The 21,429-nt window shown below is 32.0% G+C and overlaps 1 protein-coding gene across 4 annotated transcripts in view; it reads right to left on the reverse strand.

The window, feature by feature from the left end:
* LOC124354204 (collagen alpha-1(XVIII) chain-like) overlaps positions 1-17,619 on the reverse strand; it is a 240,658-nt gene extending 223,039 nt beyond the window's left edge. For 2 of the 4 annotated variants that reach the window (XM_046804487.1, XM_046804486.1), the window contains exon 1: positions 17,077-17,619. In XM_046804487.1, the coding sequence (XP_046660443.1) occupies positions 17,077-17,271 (195 nt within the window). In that variant the 5' untranslated portion in view covers positions 17,272-17,619. The remainder of the gene's footprint in view (positions 1-17,076) is intronic. The other 2 variants (XM_046804489.1, XM_046804488.1) reach the window with 2 other exon arrangements.
* Between the last annotated feature and the right edge of the window lie 3,810 nt (positions 17,620-21,429).

Raw genomic sequence — 21,429 nt, forward strand, 5'->3', positions numbered from 1 at the left:
CATTGGATGTACAATACATATCATTGTAATATGTGTTTATGTTTATAAAAGAGGTTGTATCCTGTATGAAACAAAAATTTTAAGTACAGTATTTCACCTGCCTTGTCAGCGAAGTAATTTAATTAATTCACTGTAGCATGTTTTAAAAAAACTATACACTTTTCAACTCATAATAAGTCACCGTGTTCTTTCTTAAAATTCTAACTGTTTGTAACACATAATTATTTTTTTAACTTTGGTGCTCCTTCAAAAATTGTGTATTATTGGATTTAAGTATCTTTTGGTAGAGTAAAATTAAAATTATGTTCTTACTTTTTAACTCTTTGATTTTAGTACACCTTTTAAAGTCAGTTTATTTTTATTCCATAGATCTATTTATTTCAAGTTTTAGTGACTAATTTTGTGTACTCTATCCTTTAATGAGGAATACAGATAAAGATGTTCGTGGGCTGGGAGCTGACATTTGGTGTATGTTTAATTTTGTAGTAGAACGCGTCAATTCTTAGTGGGGCATTATTTAATCAAGGCTATTAACCTTAAACTTATTCCTTGCAGTTGTGCCATGTTATCTTAACCCCAACACACACACACACACACACACACACACACACACACACACACACACACACACACACACACACACACACACACACACACACACACACACACACACACACACACACACACACACACACATATATATATATATATATATATATATATATATATATATATATATATATATATATATATATTGGATTGGCACTTAAAAGCTCAGAACATTCGAAAAATTCGCGAACGTAGATATGAATAACGAAAGCTACGTTTGAAGGTTGTAGTTTTAATCCAACAGATCACAGTCTATGTACTGTATCATTTCTCGCTGCTCTACTCTGGACCTCAAAATGCTTCAAACTCACACAAGACAACATCTCAAGTAGCTCACCGACCCACCCACAATTGCCACCTCAATTTTCATCACTCAAAACATTAATATAAAGAGAAATATTTCTTGGCATTCCCTATACTAGGATCTGTGAGGTACGCAAGAGCAGTTCAAAGAAATATGAAATATTCTCGGCATCATATCCACTCTCGTTGCGCAATGTCATGTTGCAAAGGACTTTTACAGTAGTTTCTCTGATACTCTAGACTAGGAAACTTTCCACATCAACTCTGTGGTAACTTATAATGTTTTGGAAAATCCTAATCTCCACATTCAATTCTTTCCCGTTACTCCAGGACGGATTTTATATTGCCTCCAATTATGAAATCTTTTGTATCTTTACCATGAAAAATTATACGTTCTCTATTATCTGTAAAGTAAAATATGATCATTAAACGTAAAATATAGCATCATTCCGTCCCGTTACTATATTTCCCGTTGAATTTAAAGGATATCTAGAGGAACATTATTTTGAAACCTAATAGACTAGGAAGCTTTTCACAGCGACTTTGATGTAACTTATAATGATTGGACAATTCAAATATCCACAAATAATACTAGCTTGTCACTCCAGAACGGACTGTATAAAGTCACCTCAAATAGAAGAAAATAATATTCGACATATTATTCAGTCTCGTTGCTCCATGTCATGTCTCAAATTACTCCTATAGGAACGTTTTCTGGATTCCTGGTGGAGACTAGGAAACGTCATACAGTCTTCACACATCACGGTAGCCCTCTGTCGTGTGAAGATTTAATCAAAATCGGGTTAAGAGTTCGGCAAAAATTGGTGGACATAAAGAAGAAAGTAACGGAGAAACAGGTTGAACTTTATAACATCACCCTTTTTCAAGTTGGTTAAGTAAATAAAGCATCAATATTTCAATTTGTACCATGAATCGTTCTCAGCTTTCAAGATAGAAATTTAGCGAATGTTGGAAGTTTTTTATATGTTGATATCCTGCTGGCCATAATTTTTAACCAATTACCTTCACATAGGCCACAACAAACTTTGCTTTCTAAATGATCAACCTGAATAAACACATATAGTTCATTATATAAATCTAACTAGTATAAAAAAGTTTTCTACAACAATTTACTAAAAAATAAATTACAGAAAAGTAGTTTGTTATTGCACTAGATATTTACGAAAAACTTGTATTAGTTCACCTCTTTCAGAACAGAATTACAATATTTTATCTTGAATGGTCTCACTACAATAAATGGTTCTATAAAGTGTATATAGAACCATGGTAATATATTAAATTAAACCTAAAACAAATAAAAGTAAGTTGTGACTACTTCATACTGCTTGTACGCATTAATGTGTCCTAACAACTATGATACAAATCCGCTATTGTATATGTAAAAATAAATGACATCATATTTAAAAATCTGTTTCTAAAATCTGCACTTGGTTATTGTGCAAACTAATCTTAGATTTGCTATTCAGCCCGTTTTGATCCAATGTGCAAGGTGATGGAAATTACTTTCCCAGGACGAAAATTACTTTCGGCAAATACACGAGCCTAACAAGGCTAAAGGGATGTTAGTGGAACGTTGCATTTGAGCGGTCTATAACAAGATAATGGTCAGATTTCAATCAAATACTATTATAGCTGGCGAGGTCTGGAATGGAAGCTTTGAATTGTTAATTGGTCTGGCTTTCTATTACTGGACGTAACTGGCCCAAATTCGGCGAAGATTTTCTCTATCTTATTTATTAACCTAGTAGTAATACTGAAGAGGATTATATCCTAAGACCAAAAGCCAGGATTAAACTGAATTTCAACAACATTACTGCTTCCTTAACTACTTTTATGATATATCATTACAATAGCAGTGCATGATTTGAGACTAAATCAACTTCTTAGGTGTTTCTCACAGGAAGTACTTAGATACGCTATGTTTCTGGATTCCATCAAAGACGAGCTATTTTGTTTTATAGTAAAATCAAGATATTAGATATATGGTAACGTAATAATTAACGATACTTTCAATTAATTCGGCGAAATACCTGGAATTTATGTCGTTTAGCGCTAACAATAAATATAGTTCATACGAGTTCTCTATTGTCATGAGCTATTCCAAAACTAACTAAGAACTTCACTTTGTGAGATCATATTCCGCTTCAAGAAGTCCTAGACGATGTAGAAGACTTTGTTATTACCGTCACAGCTGTCATTACAAAGAGCCAGTTCTTATAACTGGTTATATCGGTACTTGATCTTCTTCAGATGTACTGACCATTTAATGTGGGTATTCCTATCAACAACAGATCATAATTTCTAGGACAGACGATATTAGACTGCTAGCAACTGTTATGAATCGAACAACTCAGAATCAACATCAGATGTAAGACTGTTATGAAAGTGTACAGTCGAACGATAATCGTCCACCATCTAAATGTTTGTATCCCTTTGGTATATTTGAAGAGTTTATCAAACCTGAAATATAGCAACTCCATAAGAAAATGTTAACCACTAAGATGGCAGTGTTACTTTTAGCTGTAAATGTGTCATCAATTGTTCACTTATATACAGCCGTCTAAATTACAGGAATGTTATTATTAGCATTAAAATGAGTTGACATGTCGATCCCGTTGTGACTACGAAATAAGCACAAGTGAAATGTTCCAACACACTTTACAAATTTTCAATGTGAATGCAACAGTATGGAGGACTCCAGAGACCACATTTCAGAAAATTTGAATTAGCCAACTGTTAAAAAACTCCCAATTTGGTACCATAGGTTAGTTTTGCAATAGGTTGGTATTGCTACGATATCGCAATACCAAAAGGAGTTTTAGAGAGATTAAAATTCAAAGCGAATAATTTCTCTATGCAGTGGACCCATGTCTACTAAATTAAAAATGTCTATTGAATGAAATTTATATTTTTATTGATGCAATCCGAGTTAAGTACGATAAGAATTGGTTTATATTATAATTCTGTGTAAAATTTTAATTCAAAATGATAACCCAAACCAAAATCTCATAAGCCAACAGACCCTTTGATGCAAACTTAAGAGATGTTTATTGGTTTCCGATTAAAGAAACTCTAAAAATGCACTAACTGTGGAAAAAACAGGGCCCTATATAAGTATTATATTTTAATAACGATTAGACCCGCATGACTAAGTTGTCTTGGTTCCGCAAACAAAAGTATATGCCAAAAGTGTATATTTATAGCCATAGTAATGTAATCTGGCATAATTATAAGTTTGTCATTTTGCCTTGATTTCCGGATCAGGAAAATGTATATTTTTATAACAGTCCCTAAATTTATAGCAAATGTCAAACAGTAACCAATTACAGTACTGACCAATCATTTATCACTGGATCAATAAAACTAGCCATATTCTTTGGAAGAATTGTATCAAGTGTTATGTTGATGTAGATAATGTATAAAGCTAAAATCAAGGTTTGGGAGTTACAAAGGGAGTCTAATAAAGGCAACATTACAATTTTCAATATTAAACATTTAGTCTGAAGGACCTTTATCCAATTTCAATCAAAAGACATTTTTTATGAATATTTACGCTACCCAATCACATTATCATACCGTGACACATTATCAAAAACGTAAGTTAAAAGTGTCTTTTTGGAGTGCCTCTTTTATCAATTCAGACTGTGGATTCAATACTATTATAAGAACTGAAATCATGTCTTAAAAACATCCTTTAGTTTTTTCCATAAACCCCTCTTCTGTCTATCCTTCCGTTTTCCGCTGGCTATATCAATAACGAATTGAGCTATATAGACTTGAAGTTTATATCCAACGTAAACAACATGCATAGGTTACATCATGTTTAATGATGTGCATGTGGCTGAGTCTTTACATATCAGAATTTTTTGTAGGATATCTCGGTAAATATTTCATTTGTATACTTTCATTTTTTAATGCAACGTCCATTCAAAAAAAGATAAGAATTAGTGCGGTGAAGGTGCATGTCTATTCTTTCGGGGTTCGACTAAAGTCATCACTCAGTATGGACTGGCAGATTTTCACTTCTACCTGCCGGGGTAGTAAAACTTATCTTCTCTCTGATTGCCTACATGTATGTCTGTCTATCCACAGGACAAACCAAGAATAAAATAATAGACTTGAGCGAAGCCTGTTGCGTGTTGTGGCGTGCTCCTACCTTGTAATGATATAAAAATAGATCTCATAAAATATTATGATAAACGGTGATGAAATTACCTTTAGCTTATGATTTTAGCCCGTTAACCTTTCAATAACCACGAGAGATTCAGCTCTGAGTTGGAGTGTTAAACAAATGTACTGACTTGGGCCAGTATATAAGAGCACTTCAATTTCCACGAAAAGAAATAAAGTAAATGAACTGTCCTGGCAGCGCTACTAGCAGTGCGAGACAAGAGAAGCTATTGCAAACTTTCTTTATCGTCAGAGGTGTAAACACCACGTACCAACTAGATTGACCCTATTTTCCGTGTTTCTTTTCGAGTGTAATATATTATGACAAAAGTGCACAATTTTACGTTATTTTTATTAAATAAAGGAAATTTTATTTTTTTAACGGCGTATATAATAATTATGACAACGTTAGAATCGTGCAGGAATTATGATGCTAACAACCCAGAATCACCTTCCTACGTGTTGTGAATTGACTCAGTGGAAGCGATCTACTCCTACACACACCAGAGAAAATAGGTTAAATCTCATTATGAGACAAGCGTCATCTCAATTCCACTGATCATATTTGTTCTTAGATTGGTCTTCGTAGCACTTTCACTGTAATCATAATCAATAACACATTCCAAGTCCGTGCTGGAAATATTGATGGAAATATTAATGATGAAGGAAACAGGATATTTTCCGGACAATTCCCATCGTTCAGTGATACAAAAAACCAGTAACAACACGAAATCACCAGTTTTTTTTTTACTAAACGATGGTAAATGTCCGAAAAAACCCTTTTTACTTCTCAATAATATTTCTATCGTCAAAAACAATAAAAATGAACGCAACATGTTAAATACTTTAATAATATTTAAACAGTGGGATATATTTGAATCCTCCTATTCAACTGTTTATATCCTCAGCAAAAGAATTTCTAGCTTAAAGAATAACAAAGAAATAAACACTAACATGTCTCAACATGTCTATGTAATTCTTTCCCGACTACAGTACATAAACAACAAGACGTAAAATCTTTTGGACGATTATTTTTTAATGTTACATGAAATTGGAAAAGGATCTGTCTCTTATACTGTAATAGGTTTTTTACTTCTACGTATGCATGTATATTTTTCTTGGTCGGGACAAAAATGAAAACTCTATATATATATATATATATATATATATATATATATATATATATATATATATATATATATAATAGGTCTATAAATATATTATATCAGAAGTAGACGTTTTTATTGGTGTAAGTTGTCGAGCGCTACATAAGTATATATATATTTTTTGCATCAGAGAAATAAGATACTCATCTGTGGAACCGTAAATTAATTAAAACGGTCAAAAGTAAGTTTCTCACTACCATGAATGTATTTTTTGTATATTCTGTATTTTCTGTCATCGAGGCACCAAGGCAAACCCTACTCTGACACTGGAAATATCTTTCGGTAGTCGACGCTTTTTTATCGTAATATGTTCCAGAGATCTATAAATAATAGTTCAACTTATCGCTGTCCTAGAAATACTAACAAGTACCTCATGACAAATGGATAAATAAATGTATTTTTATGAAAACCGACCACACATAACGGTTGAAATAAGGTTGAAAATCACAGAAAAATTATATTATTATTTTTAAACTTCACGATGATCTAGAACAATGAAATTTAAATATACCTGGCTTAAACTGAACAGATAAAGTAAACTCTATTCGTGCGGATCAATAAGGGCAACCACGAGGAGATCTACATTTTCAGACCAACGTAAGTATGTAATTTCTTGATCGGGACAAGGCTACTACGGCGTCGAAAATCACTTAGACCATAAGTAGATTAAAATGCCCACAAGTATACGTCTTCTGACTGATGTGACCTTTCAGACCAACGTTGCCATATATTCTTTAATTAGAGCAAATATGCAAACTTTATTGGAGCACCGGGTATAAGTTAAACCATCGGAAGAAGATAGTAAAAACCACTACTACAGGGCCCCAAAATACTGCTCTCCAAACCCAAAGTCCAACTCTTCTGAAATGGATCAGGAGATTTGAATGTCTTCCAATGATCATCGCTTATTTTCACAGTTTTTTTTTTTTAGACTATTCGAATAGGTCATGAATAATACGTACCTGATATTCAACAGGCAAACGCGTGCAAAACCATGTGTAACTGATAGTGATTAATATTATTGTTATGTATCATAACAAAGGTTGTTTGAATACGAGTATAACACAAAACAAACCCAGTAAATCAAAGGGTGGTGCTTATTATATTTTAATTCAAATCTTGTATAGACATAGTAAACCTACAACTAGAACCTTTACCTGTAACGTTTTCTTTTTTTAACACGATAGCTAACTGCTAAATTTAACTAATTTTACAAAGATGTGTATAAAAGTAATTAATAGTTTTGATAACATTTTGGGCAACAAATCGGAGACGATAAGGACCAACAAACAGATATTCACGACTATTTTGTATGAAATATTAAGACTAGGCACTCTTGTTATATACAATAAATCACAGTCACATTTTAAAATACGTAAAACATCTGTACAGCACATGCTGAAAACCCCGTTCACTCATGGAATAACCGAAATATTATTTCCTTTTAACACACCACCGTAAAACCTTCACTGGTATTATAAATTAGAAGATCAGGATCAAAATAAAATATTATCTGGATTGCTTGTCTTTTTTGACGCTGAATCCTTGATACGGATTGTCAAAGGCAGATAAAATGTTCTTCTCCAATATCTGGAGACCAGACATGAAGTGATTTGATGGGACGACTCAATGCACCCATTCAATCCCGGAACGATACCGAGACGGCAGAGAAAGTCATTGTATCTTCTCCATCTTGTATTTTTTTGGGAACAGATGATTTGAATTTTGTATTTTACTTTAAATATTATTCCTTCGACTGTTTTTTTAGTATGCCTGTATTTAAATGATATAGCTCCCATTTCATTTAGAGCTATTAGTCTTTGTAATTTATAACTAAGTCTCAAAAATTGTTACTGTGAATAGGTTTAAACTTGCCAATTTATTTAAGCTAGTTAAAGGAATAACAATTTTCGTTAACTAATTCTTCTTTATATTTCAAAATGTTCCATTTAAAAATTTCCAGAACTAATATATCACAAAAGTTAATCCTACTAAAACCTTTTTCAGAATAGTGATAATGAATATTTTTTGAGGAAATTAATTAATTAAAATTAGCGATTCAGAATTAAATATCACCTTGAATTTTTCCAAATGTTTTAATGTCCCTTTGATTGGCTTAACATGAATGCAAAATTCTAAGTTGCTTGTATTTACTAATTGTAATATGTGATGAAAAAAGTAATAAAACATACGCATATGGACAGTTCGATCCTAAACGAAGCAACACACACCTTGTGTTTTGTCGATTTCCTGAAGCTGTGCCAATCTTACGCCAAAAATTATCTAGATACTTATGTAAATTTAGCACGTATTTTCTCCTTTTTTTATATGAGTCAAACAAGAAAACCAATATTTACAAACAACTATGTATCTTTTGTGTAATATTAAGATGGTAAAAGTAAAAGTCTTCATTTTAAATGTCATTACTCTACGCATGTTCTAAACTACTCCATTTCAAAATAATTTAATATTTTTTGAATAGTACTAAATGGTTTAATATTACTAAATCTGCGGTAGACAGATTTATATTTATCATACCGTTGCACTATTAGTGCAAATTTATTTTTTAACATGCCAATTACTAAAAATCTAGGAAGTATTTCTCCTATACCTTTGTAATTGTTATAATAATTAATTATATATTTACTATTTAGAACGAAAAAATAAAAATTTTAAATGTTAAAACTATAGTTTAGTGATTCTTTTTTAAACATTAGTTTGTTTCTATAAATATTAGTCTGTTCACCTTATGTACAAATTTGTAAGCATTTCCAAAAATTGACAACAGGTAAATATGTGCTATAGTAACATTTATAGATTATATTTTTATTACTCTATCTAGAGGTTATACAAGTTAACTCACTCGCGATTTATCCCTTACAAATTTCTTTGTAATATAATGCTTTAAAATTGGAATTTTCCTCCAAAGGAACAACTTTCCCGGATGTGAGTTTGGATTGAGCTCCGCCTGGTTGACAACATTGTTTGCATCACCCACTTTAACATCCTTGTCCAACGCAAACACAACTTTGTCAGTCCTCTCTGTGTAAAAACTTGCTCACGTCAAACACGGGCCGGCAAGAAGAATTTTTTGTCCTTCGTGTACCTCGAATTTTAAATTAAACAAGTTAATTACATTACTTATTTTATAATTAATTTTTACACTGCTGTTACCATTAATTTATGTTAAAAATTTATTTATACTGTTAAACACATAAAAATAAAACTGTGGTTTACATTTAAAATTGTATAATTTAAATTGTATTTACCATAGTAAAAATCACATAGTAAACGGGAGTAATCTGAGGGTAGAATTCATTATGCACTTACCAAATTAAATAGCCGACACTCGTAGTTTGTAAAAGAGGCTAAAATATTTGTTTAAATTTATATTTTAGACATTTTATGAATTACATTGCTTCATCACTACTGTAATATAAATAGCAAAGACAAATATGCTATCTAGACTTTACTCAACATTGTACCAGTGACGAATTTAAAACATCTGTAGCATTTGAAATATTATTTGCACACCATTATAAAATATACTTTAATGAAAAAATCTGCGAATTTTTGCACACAACATACTGAAACAGGTTAACTTCCTTGATATTTTTTATATTTTGCATTTTACAGTGACTTAAGGAAAAACAACGCGCCATCCTTTTCCAGATTACGGTCCGAGTAAAATAAGACTAAATATAAAAAAAAATAAAAAAAATAAAAAAAATATAAAACAAATCCCATTATAAATGATTATTTTCGAATGTTACAACTTAATAAAAACTTTCTACTTATACCGGAAGTAGATATTTTTACCGTAGTAGGCTCCTCATTCTTACGTATGTAAGTATTTTTTTTTCTTCATCGGAACAACAAAACAAACCCTAATACAACACTGGAAATATTTTAGACCTAAATAAGGTACAAAATCTAGAAGTCAACTTTTTGATCGAAGAAGGTTACTGAGACTTGTGTGTATGTTTTCTTGGTCGAGGCAACGAGACAAACTCAGCTGTGGCGTCGGAAATGTAATTTATTCTAACCAGAAATTCTCCTACACGCACAAAACCAGATATAAGTCAGTCGCATATTTTAACCTCTGATCATCATAACACTCAAATATCCCTGATATATGCCTACTTATGTTTGAAAAATATCCTAGAGCTCTATCATATTACGACATAAGTACTTTCACTTAGTAGGTTACGGACTTCATTTTGAAAATTGAGTCTGAAACCGCGACTAACAAATAGTTGTATATTCATATGTTGTGTCAATAAAACACTGTGGCACTCTAGATGTACTTTTAAAGGCTCTAAAATAAATTCGAATATAGGACTGTGCATAACTGAGTTATAAATATCCAATATTAATCTCAGGAGAATATTTGTGTTTTAGTTTAAAACATGGATTACTAAAACAAACGCGTGTTGTTCAGACACTGTTCTAGATTTACTAGTCAACTTAATATCGGATTATTGGTTATAAATTACTAATCAACTTATCATCTTATTTCTTCATGTTGGTTTATAATCAAGCTTTATTCAATACACACAATTAAATGAACGAACGCCAATAATACAAAATCACCTACATAACAAGCTCCTAAATTTGGTTTAATAGTCGTTGAATCGTACAAGTATATGGAACATAAGAATACACTCTTTATAGAACACGTGTTGAAATAGAAAAGAATGAGGAAATGAAATGTCACCCGCAGATATGAATCCGTCTTAGAGCGCACTTGACATTTCATCTCTTTCATTTCCTCTTTTATGCATGCTTCATTTAAACAGCACAGAAAGACTACGTTACATATACTTTACCATAATATATTATGACAGTTCACTACAACATCAAAGCTAGAAAATCCTTAAGGCCAGCCAATGTATAAGGTTAATTTAATCTCTTAATTCTGATACAAAAGCTTAGACCTTTTTAACTCTCTAAATTCAAGACGGTATTAAATATATACTGGTTTACTTGACAGTTTTAGGCCAACAGACCTCAAGGCCGTTTTGGAAGCCTTCAATGTTACATTGTTAGCACCAAAATGGTACTGGAATATACTGGCTTAAACTATAGCGCTATCTAGCTAGCCCCAGGATGGCATTGGAGATACATTGGCGTAGCTGTTGTATTTTAATGTTGCATCAAACTCAAGGTGGCACTGGAGATGGTTGTCGGCAGTGCTGTTTCGCTACCATTACGGTGTTATTGGAAATACATTAATTGGCTTACACGTCAAAGCTATCTAGCTAACCTCATGGTTAAATATTGGAAACATACTGACAACCGGCGATGCTATTTTACAATCCCAAAGAAGGTATTACAAATATATTAGTTAAGCCGACAATTATACCTTACTAGCTTCAATATGGTATTAGAAATACACTGGCTTAACCTTCAGCGCTATCTAGTTAGCTTCAAGACAGTGTTCAATTACAGTGTTTTAGTTTGCAATGCAATATAGCAAGGTCCAAAGCAATAATGGAGATACACTGGTTTAATTGACAGTACTAGCAGTCGCTCTCTCTCTTCCGACACGGCAAGACCACTTATCGCAGCTTCGGACCCGTGCCGTCCAGCTTCGGTTTTCGAATTGTTCAGCTTTGCTTGATTAAATTTGCTGATGAATGCTCACAATATAAGGTTAAATTCGAGGAAATGTGTTCACCGTGAAACTATAATGTCAAAATTCACTGATTTATATAACTGTGCAGACTGTATTGCCACTTTTAAGCCTCGTATACATCACTACAAAACGTTAGAAATAGAAGAAAGGAAGTGCGAATTTTGCGTATGAGGAAATGTTCAACAAGATGTATGAGAAAATTTAGTCTGACCCAGCCATGGAAGCCAAAGTTTCCTTCCGTCTAGAATGCGTAAGTAATTAGAAGGGAACAATGTCTGATTTGGAAGTGATGTAGAAAAGGCTAAAGTTGTAGCCGAACAGGTAAAGAAAATGAAAGCTCAGTTTGAAATGGAAAATTTTTAATCCGATAAAACATTCGAGTATGTGGTAGAAACGAAGATGCTGGATGCTAAATAAATAAATATTAGTGAAAATATTGAAACCCAAAATACGAGGAAGATCAACATTTTAATTTCTAGTGTACATGTAACTCACGATGTTTTGAAGGATATAACTAAAGTACTTGAAGTGAGATTGGATCGGTTCAGTGGCTCATTGGTTTACCACACAAATGGCAGCAATACCTTACTAATCGTTGTTAATTTTCTTTCTCGTTTGAAAAGGATGGATAGGTTTGAAGCTAAGAGACAAAAACATTTTATGGCTAAGAAAATTAATAACCTGATGTAAAAGTATATATCAATAAACAAATTAAGGCCGTGAGAGCCACTCTTTATAACAGTGCAGGCAACTGGGGAGGGAACAGGTGTAATTGCGTTCGCATTAATAAGAGAACGCAGAGTTCTGGTGAGGCGATACTATTAATTTCTTTCTACTGCAGTACAAGTAGTCACCCCAGTGGATCGCTTCCTGACAGCAACTTCCTTCTCACCAAGGATACACATTACACACTTAGCTGGCGATAAATGTTTAATAATTACCTGACATCACTGCCTAACTGCCCGTTAATGATTACAGTAAGAAGAAAAGTACATTTTCTAACTCATGCGGTATATTTTTATTTGCACTTAGCTAGTTCCCTCCTTCTATAATTAGTTAATGACAGTATGACTGTAATGTTATCTTTTTAATCTTTTAAGTTTAATAATTAAGTGCCATAAAATGACACCTCAAATATACTCGTGTATATAATAAATACTATTATCACTATCCTATAAAAAATAATATTCAGATGGAGGTTGAACTTTACTGTTGTGGCATAGTAATTAGTTTAGAACAAAATATCTGAAGTTTTAAAATTACTCGAATTGGTAAGGAGTAGTTATGTTAGAGTTGTAACTCTCAAAGTTTGCCTTCACTGTTTACCTTGTTATGGAAATATAACCGCGTTTTTCTCTTGAAAGTTAAAATAATTGGCTTCGGTAAAGTTCTGATTAAAACCCTTCACCATTGTGTAACTTCATCGTACATCCACAAAGGAGTTACTTAGTCTATAAAAATATTTTTAACCATTTAATCAATAAGTAACTATCTATAATGACAATAAATATAGTCTATATACACATTTTACTTTAATTTTTAGTTATATATATGCCTATAATACCTTTACTGCACGAAATTTAATATACACTAATATTTTATTACTGGTTCTGAACAGATACTAATAATACCTTAACGGTATCGTCGTTCGCTTTTCTATTGAAGCTTCAAGACAATATTGAGTGTTACAAAGTAGGAATAGAAAAATGGAGACCATTTTCAATTCTAAATTAATATTATAATATTCGACAAAAATTAGAAGAATCCTGGCATTTTAATCTTAAATTTGTTGTTTAAGATACCAATTGTGGCACAGTTAAAATGAATACGTCTTCAATTTTGCTATTAAGTAAAATCTAGAATACCCAAATTGGTTTGCATATGTCACTTTTGCCATCCATAATAAACATTAGATAGCAATATTTATCTTTACTATATACATCACACAATAGCTGATATTTATTCATGCAAATACAAAGTTATGTGACACTATTTTTGTATGGTTATACCGGGTGTAAAACTATTGCTTTTATGAATTTTTTTAAAATTACTTTTAAAAGTAATTGTAATTGTTATTTACAAATAAAAATACACCTACGATTGATTCCTAAATTTAAATAATGTACAGATTTTGTCCAAATTCGAACATTAGGTGTTGTGTGATTAAATATAAAACACCCAAACATCTTCACACGCAAACAACTTTTGCATATTATCACAACATTTCTCTGTTAATTTATTTTTCTTTGATTAGTGTTAAAGCTTACATGAAACATTTTAGCATTCAACATTTTACAATTTATGAAATGTTCAGTATAAAAACTCAAAGGGAGATTGGCTCTACAATACTGTAGATGCGTTGACAAAGAGGCTTCTTCAGAGCTACTACTTACAAAGGGGTTCCTGGTGCAGGTTTAGATGCCTGACAACTCATTTAATCGGTAATTTCACTTTGTAGACTAAAAAAGGCGTGCTTCAATTCTTCTCATCCCACGCCTCACACTATAACTCAATATCTTGAAATATCCTTTTATACTTATCGTGCAGATGAATGAATCTCAAACGATATCCTCGCAAGAGTGACAGCTTACACTTTATTCATTATTCTTTAGGAATTATTTCTTTATTTACATTATTAATTAGAACTATTTGCAGATTAAAATGTATAGAGCAATTGTCTATCTCAAACTTGAACTGGATATAGGATAGAACTTTGCAAATGGGTAAGAAAACAGGAATTTTGGAGCAAGACTACTTTAACACCACTGCATAATCCTTTCATTATATAAAACGTAGGCGTAAAATCTGACACTTATTCGGAAATTATTATTGATTTAATTCATCAAATATTTATTTAAAACATCAATGTCACAAAATGTATTCAACAATTGTTAAACACTCGAACGATATGCCATATAGTCTCATAATGATTGAAAAATGAATTAATATTGACATATCATGTTTTAATACTTACTGAATTTTGAACTCTTCATGAAGAAATAAATGTAAGAAACGCTGATACTTAAACCTTTACGAACCAACTTCTCTCGTCGTTATTAAAAGGAAGATTGAGTATAGGCTGAAAGATATGCATAATGAGGAGGCCAAGGCTCTCGACCGGTTATTACTGGGCCTAACGAATACCCTTTTACTTCATAATTATCTGAGTTTTATATCAAACATGTATTAAGTGTGCAAGATGTTAAAATTTTAATATTTGAGTTTCCCCTTATTTGTAACTTAATTATTGTATGTTGTAATATCATACATATTGGCTATTTCTTGTGAAACTTATCATCATAAGTAGCTCTACATTAGACTTCTTCACTACCATTTAATGTAATTTTTAGTAGCCTACACATTCAGTTACACATTTCCCTTTCTAACGAAAAAAAGAAAACGGAACATGGCAGTTCTTGCCCACACAGAGGACCTATGGTCCTAAAATAAATTCAACAATACTAAAACACATTTTATTTTTGCTTACTAGATTAATTATGCATTATCTATTTTATTTATTAATTCCTTTATTCCTTTTCAAATATTTAGCGTTCAACTTACATATTTAGTCCTCTGAAATACAAATAAAAACTACAAGTTACAAAAGACTATTCACAGCCAGTTTATAAACTTGAACTAATTATAAACTTGTGGGTACAGTAATTATAGCTGCTTCATGGTATGGCTTGGCATTTCTGATGGGATTATGTTTAAACTTGTAGTTTTCGTAAATAAAAAAGAACAGATAACATTTTTTAAAATGATTATGCCGCTAAAATAATACCAAGAATTTAAGAAGGCAAAGTTTTATCATGAATACAACAACGTCCATAAATTAAGTTTTATTCCATTTCAATATTTGTTCATGAATTTTGTAATGGATTAAACCTCATTTCATTGTTAGGATTTTATTAAACAAAATATAATTTTAGACATGTAATAATTAAAAATATAAAAATTCCGCTGGCACTGAAATATTATCCATAGAGTAATTAATTACTTAAACCTGTCCTTAGTCATAACAATGCCACCTGTTATATAACAATACAACATATAATTTCATTATGTCGATTGTTACAGAAGATTATCCTTGAAATAATAACAACAAACATTACTTAACAATGTTAAACGATATACTTCTGTAATTGCCATTTCCATAGAAATTTATCTTTAATACTGTTGTTTATATATTGTTACCGCTCATTACGTAACTATATCGCTTTACGTAACAATGTACCCCACAAGTTTTTTTTTCGTGTCGTTTGCTATCCATCTGTGTGATAACTCTTACCAACCCAACTCTATCTATACTACGAATTTGAAAATTAGTATTTCTGTAACTCATCGTCGAAGGAACAACTCTAATGCATTTGGGGACATGAGGCCATACATCAACTAGCCATATATCAGTTTTCACTAGAAAGGCAAAAGGCTATCGTAACCATGACAACAACAAGAAAAACAGACTAAACAAATCTGTAAAAAGCTTGACTCCACTTTGAAAGTTAATCATATCAAATTGTTCATTACATATCAAGATGTGATGATCTTGTTTTCTTGATATCATGAAAAGACGGAACATTTTATTTTATCCTGCAATGTTTCCTTGATAGCAATGGACACCGTAAAAACTCTAATTATGTTTTACGATGGATTTTTGTTACCTTCCATTAGATCATTGGATACTTAATTATATCAGTGTATTAAAAATAAAAAAAGGTTAGCAAGTTTCTTAAATATTGATAACTTAAGTGCGCAATGACTATTTTACAGTCAGTGAGAAATAATGGTAAAATTGCTTAAATTGAAATATATTATTACCTTACTTGCTAATTTTATTTGCTGAAAAAGAACATTTCGTAAAAGCTTTACCATAAAAGTGTTTTGTACGGACTATATTCCGTTATGGTCATGTTTAATTAACTGTTAATTAGTTAGTACATAGAATTAGAAACGTAAAATACCGAAGAGGTTCTATTACATTTATGGATCATGTTGAGTCTGAGTATGTAAACAAACAAATTTTTTGTACAAAATCAGTGTATATGTTTTTGTAAGTTGTATATAGTGTCATTAAACTTGCCTGACGAGTAATTTACTATGGGAATTATAAACTATTGTGCTCAGGTGTGAACATGCAAAAACACACTATACACTATTCTGGGATACCTGTTTAGTATGGACGATGCGGTTCCGGATGGCCGAATCCCTGTAGGGCATGTAGGGTAGCTCTCCGACGGACCCTCCAGACTCCTCGTCAAACCAGCCCACGGCACTTCCTACAATCAAGGTGAGTAGCAGTCCCACCCCCACGAACACAACCCCCAGAATCGCCTTCGAGCGTGAACTGATTACTATCGCCATGATCACACTACACCCGCGCACTCACTCATTCGTTCTGGGCAGACACATCTTCTTTCACAGTTTTTTACTTTATGGTGGGAACAATTTTGTTATAACTGTATTTATACTAGGTACTGCTGAAGTAAAATTCACAATTAGTATGAAAAACAAAATAATAGATTGGCCTGGACACCAACCTACGCACAGTGAGATAATCAGTTTCTTTTCACAAAAATATTTCATTATCGTTAGACAGCATTCACAGCACACAATCACAAAAATATAAGCTATCCTGGCATGTTAACTGTGTTAATAATCTCCGTTTTATAATTTTATCGTTAGTTTATCTTCTTTTCACCAAGTAAAAGATGATAAGAAATTATTCTCTAAACTATGAGTTTAGAATATGCTATAAAAAGCTAATACCATATATTTTATTAAGAAAGTGTATGGAAAGCGACTGTAATTCAACTTAACTATAAATTATAACCATATTATTACAAGACATCGGTGTTGGTATTATTTTCATCACTACTCGTATTACACCCTGTTAATAAAAAAATTGTAACTTAAACAAACCATTGTACCATTTAATATTTCATGATGGAGCGAATGTACGATTTCAGCTGTTAATAATAACCAATTGTAAATTACATTTGATTTTACTCATTGATTGTGTCGCAATGGAATAAGTACAAATAAATATAAGTTTTGTCAAAATTGTTTTTCACGATCATATGAATTATAAATGCACAAATTCATATTATAATAATGATATAATTATAATTTGCACAAAGTGTATATTGAATAGCTAACTGTGTTTTGGGCGCTATGTTACTTACTTATAAATGTATTATAAATACATGTACCTATATGTATATATATATATATATATATATATACATGAGTAAATACCCATAGAATTATTTATTAACAAATTCTTTGAAGTGTTACATCATAACTCTCCAAATACACATACCAATCACCTACCTATCATTATTTGTTATTCAACAGTAACAAATCATAAATCAAAACTATTTTAAGGAGCGTGCAATTATTATTGTTCGCATTTTTATTCATAAGATATAAAAGTAAGCAATTGTTATTCGAAAGTTAAAAATTCTTTGTATTGTAAATAAAATGAGTTGTTTAGATTTGTTTAGATGTGAAATTTTATTGTATATTTTTAAGCGCTCTCACATAGTGTATGTAAATTGGGTATTCCATAAAAATATTTAAAAAATAGAATAGGAAATGTAATAAAATGAAATCTCCCTACACAAACTTTTTTTTTTTAAGACAGCGTCCTTTTAGAGTATGTAGAGGAAGATTGAGAATGACATTTCTTCATATTCCATGCACAGTGAGATTGGTAAGCAATATCAAAGTTGAATGAAGTCACCCCCGACATACGTCAGAGAGAGAGAGAGAGAGAGAGAATGAGAGCAAGAGAGGGGGGAGGAATGAAATGACAGACAGACGGACAGCTACAATCAGTTGTCATATTTGAGGCAACGCATCGGTCACAGTATATTGGCGGTTTTGTCATTGCAGCAACACAGTTGGTTTCCTCATCTGCATATGACAGATGTAACATATTGTAGCTCCATCCCAAACTTGATGAGGCAAATTTACATAATTTTCAACTTTTGTTTCATATTTGTAAATTTGTATGGATCATGAAAGCACTTAATTTTTTAACTGAACCCAATTTTTTGTAATATTTTTTTTAATATTTAAAAAATTACAAAGTAAACAAATGAGTGTAAATCAATTATTTCCCAGGTCACAAACACCGACATTATAGAAAAACAACCCGGAAAAAGCCATTATTAATACGTAACCTACCAATACCGATAACAGAACGGTATATTACAATAATGTATGTTTCCTTTTTCTCCAACGCGTAGTACCCTACTTTGTGTAGTAAAATGTTTTGTAATATATTATCATTTAACGTATTAATTTTCAATCCAATAAAAAAATACAACTGACAGTATAAAATAAGTATTTTCCTTATGAATGTTAAATTTATCAATAATCCATAAACCCCAACAGATATACGAAAATAATTGTATGAAAACAGTTTTTCATCTTATATCACACTTTCATTTTTGTAAATTTGATTATATTTGCATAAAAAACAAATAATAAATTTCTATTGTAATATGCTTTAGTATTTTATTATTTTAGCACGAGTTTTTATTAATAAATTTAAATATTTAACATGCATAAGATAAGAAAAATTTAATTTAAAACATAAAAATTAAAAGTTAAATCAAAAGCTTTAATTTAGTGCTCGATTCGAAATCGTTGAACGCGACGAATCGCAGCACTCAATATTAGTGGCGGGAGAGCCTGAAATTGAACATGAAAATGGTAAACCAAATGTAAATCCAATTCAGGTTGGCGGATAAACAAATCATACTTGACATTGACCCGTGGCAGGAGCAACGTTACTACGAGACTGCCGCGCGGCGTCGCCTCAACAGGTCAACGGTTCCTTCACTTCTAAACATTCGGTAACTTTACTTGTGTAATGCATGCATTTGTTTTCCTGTTAAAGTTTGAATTACAAATTTTTGTCATAACTCAGCAAATATCACAGTATATCATAATATGTAGAATGACACCATAATACATAAACTACCCAATGCTACATTTCTTGTTTAAAAGAGGAAGAGTTCTAACAGTTACTTTTAAAACGTTTTAGTACCAATTTTACTATTAAAGTGTAATTCATCTTAAGTATATATATATTAAATTCTATAAATGGCAATAGCCTTATTTAATTTCAATAAACATTGAATCGCAAAAAGTACTTGCTCCACAGGATTTTTCCGGACATTTTGCCATCGTCCAATGAAACCAAAAATCATTACGTTTCGTGATCTGCAATCTGATAATAACTAACCTAACATAATTACAAATAGTAATATGAAATAATATAGTGACGTTATATGGTTTTCAAAGTTATTTAAACACACGAATTTTTAAATAATGTATTAACAATTTACTATTCTAATTTTATTCATGTGATTATCGTACAATCATTCTATTAACAATCATTATTATGCTTGCTATATTAAAATGTTATTTTGCTCATATCCATTGTAATGCTGTCAGTGAACGACTATAATAACAAATTGACATGCAAAAATGTGAAAAGTATTTGTATTATTTAAAACATATTACGTGTATTCTACGTAAAAACAAAGTAAATCTTGGAGTAATCCATGAGAGAGCACTACATAGTAACGTGACCGACAGGTCGCGGTCAGCGACGCATCGTAACCACGGGAGCCGGCGTCATGACGCTACTGGGGCTCCTAGGCGGCGTCGCTCACACCCGCACGAACACTCGCGCTCACCCCCGCACACGCGCACTAAGCTACCTTACTCTACCTCCCGGTACACTGCCGCTTAGTACCCAGTAGCGAGTCACGTCTAGCTAACTGTGGTATTTATCCGGTACACTTGTAGCCTCAGTTAAATATTATTGTTAATACACAATAACGGTAAACTAGATGCTGTTATGATTGTACTATTAGTGAACTGTCACTAAGATGTTTCAAAGGACCCGAGAACGTAACCTTTGACCTTCTGACCTTAAATCAGCAGAGTTCTTCCTTGGAACAAGATGAATATCTGTACCAAGTTTTAAGACTAAGAATTTTTTTAGGATAGTTTTTTTAATACGGGCAGACAGATCAACGGGTTTCTCTTTGACTTTTTCATACAAAAATGGACTTCGTCCTTGGAATATAGGCTAAGTTAATTAGTTATCAAGTTGTAAGTCTGTAAGATATTTTATACCAAGAGTTACAGCTCAAAAACATAAAAGTAAAAGAACGACTTATTTTACCAGATGAATTTAGGGCTAAGATACACACTCTAATACTCAACTGGGGACCAACGGCTTAGAGGTGACTTCAGAACCACCACTAATGGCCGGGCAGGTGGACCGCTTACAAGGACAGGCTTGCTTAGCGGTCACCCATCCAAGAAGCAGCCACGGTCGACGTTGTTTGATTCGGTTATCTTGTGATAACCACCGTACCCGTTACACTGCGGCATTGGGTCGGACATACAGGTAGTCAAACAGACGGCCAAACCACGATAGCATATTGAGGGATACCTGTTGTATCCTTAATGATTTTCCTATATTAGAATTTATAT

The sequence above is a fragment of the Homalodisca vitripennis genome, chromosome 2 (genome assembly GCF_021130785.1).
Source record: "Homalodisca vitripennis isolate AUS2020 chromosome 2, UT_GWSS_2.1, whole genome shotgun sequence".
Lineage (NCBI taxonomy): Eukaryota > Metazoa > Arthropoda > Insecta > Hemiptera > Cicadellidae > Homalodisca > Homalodisca vitripennis.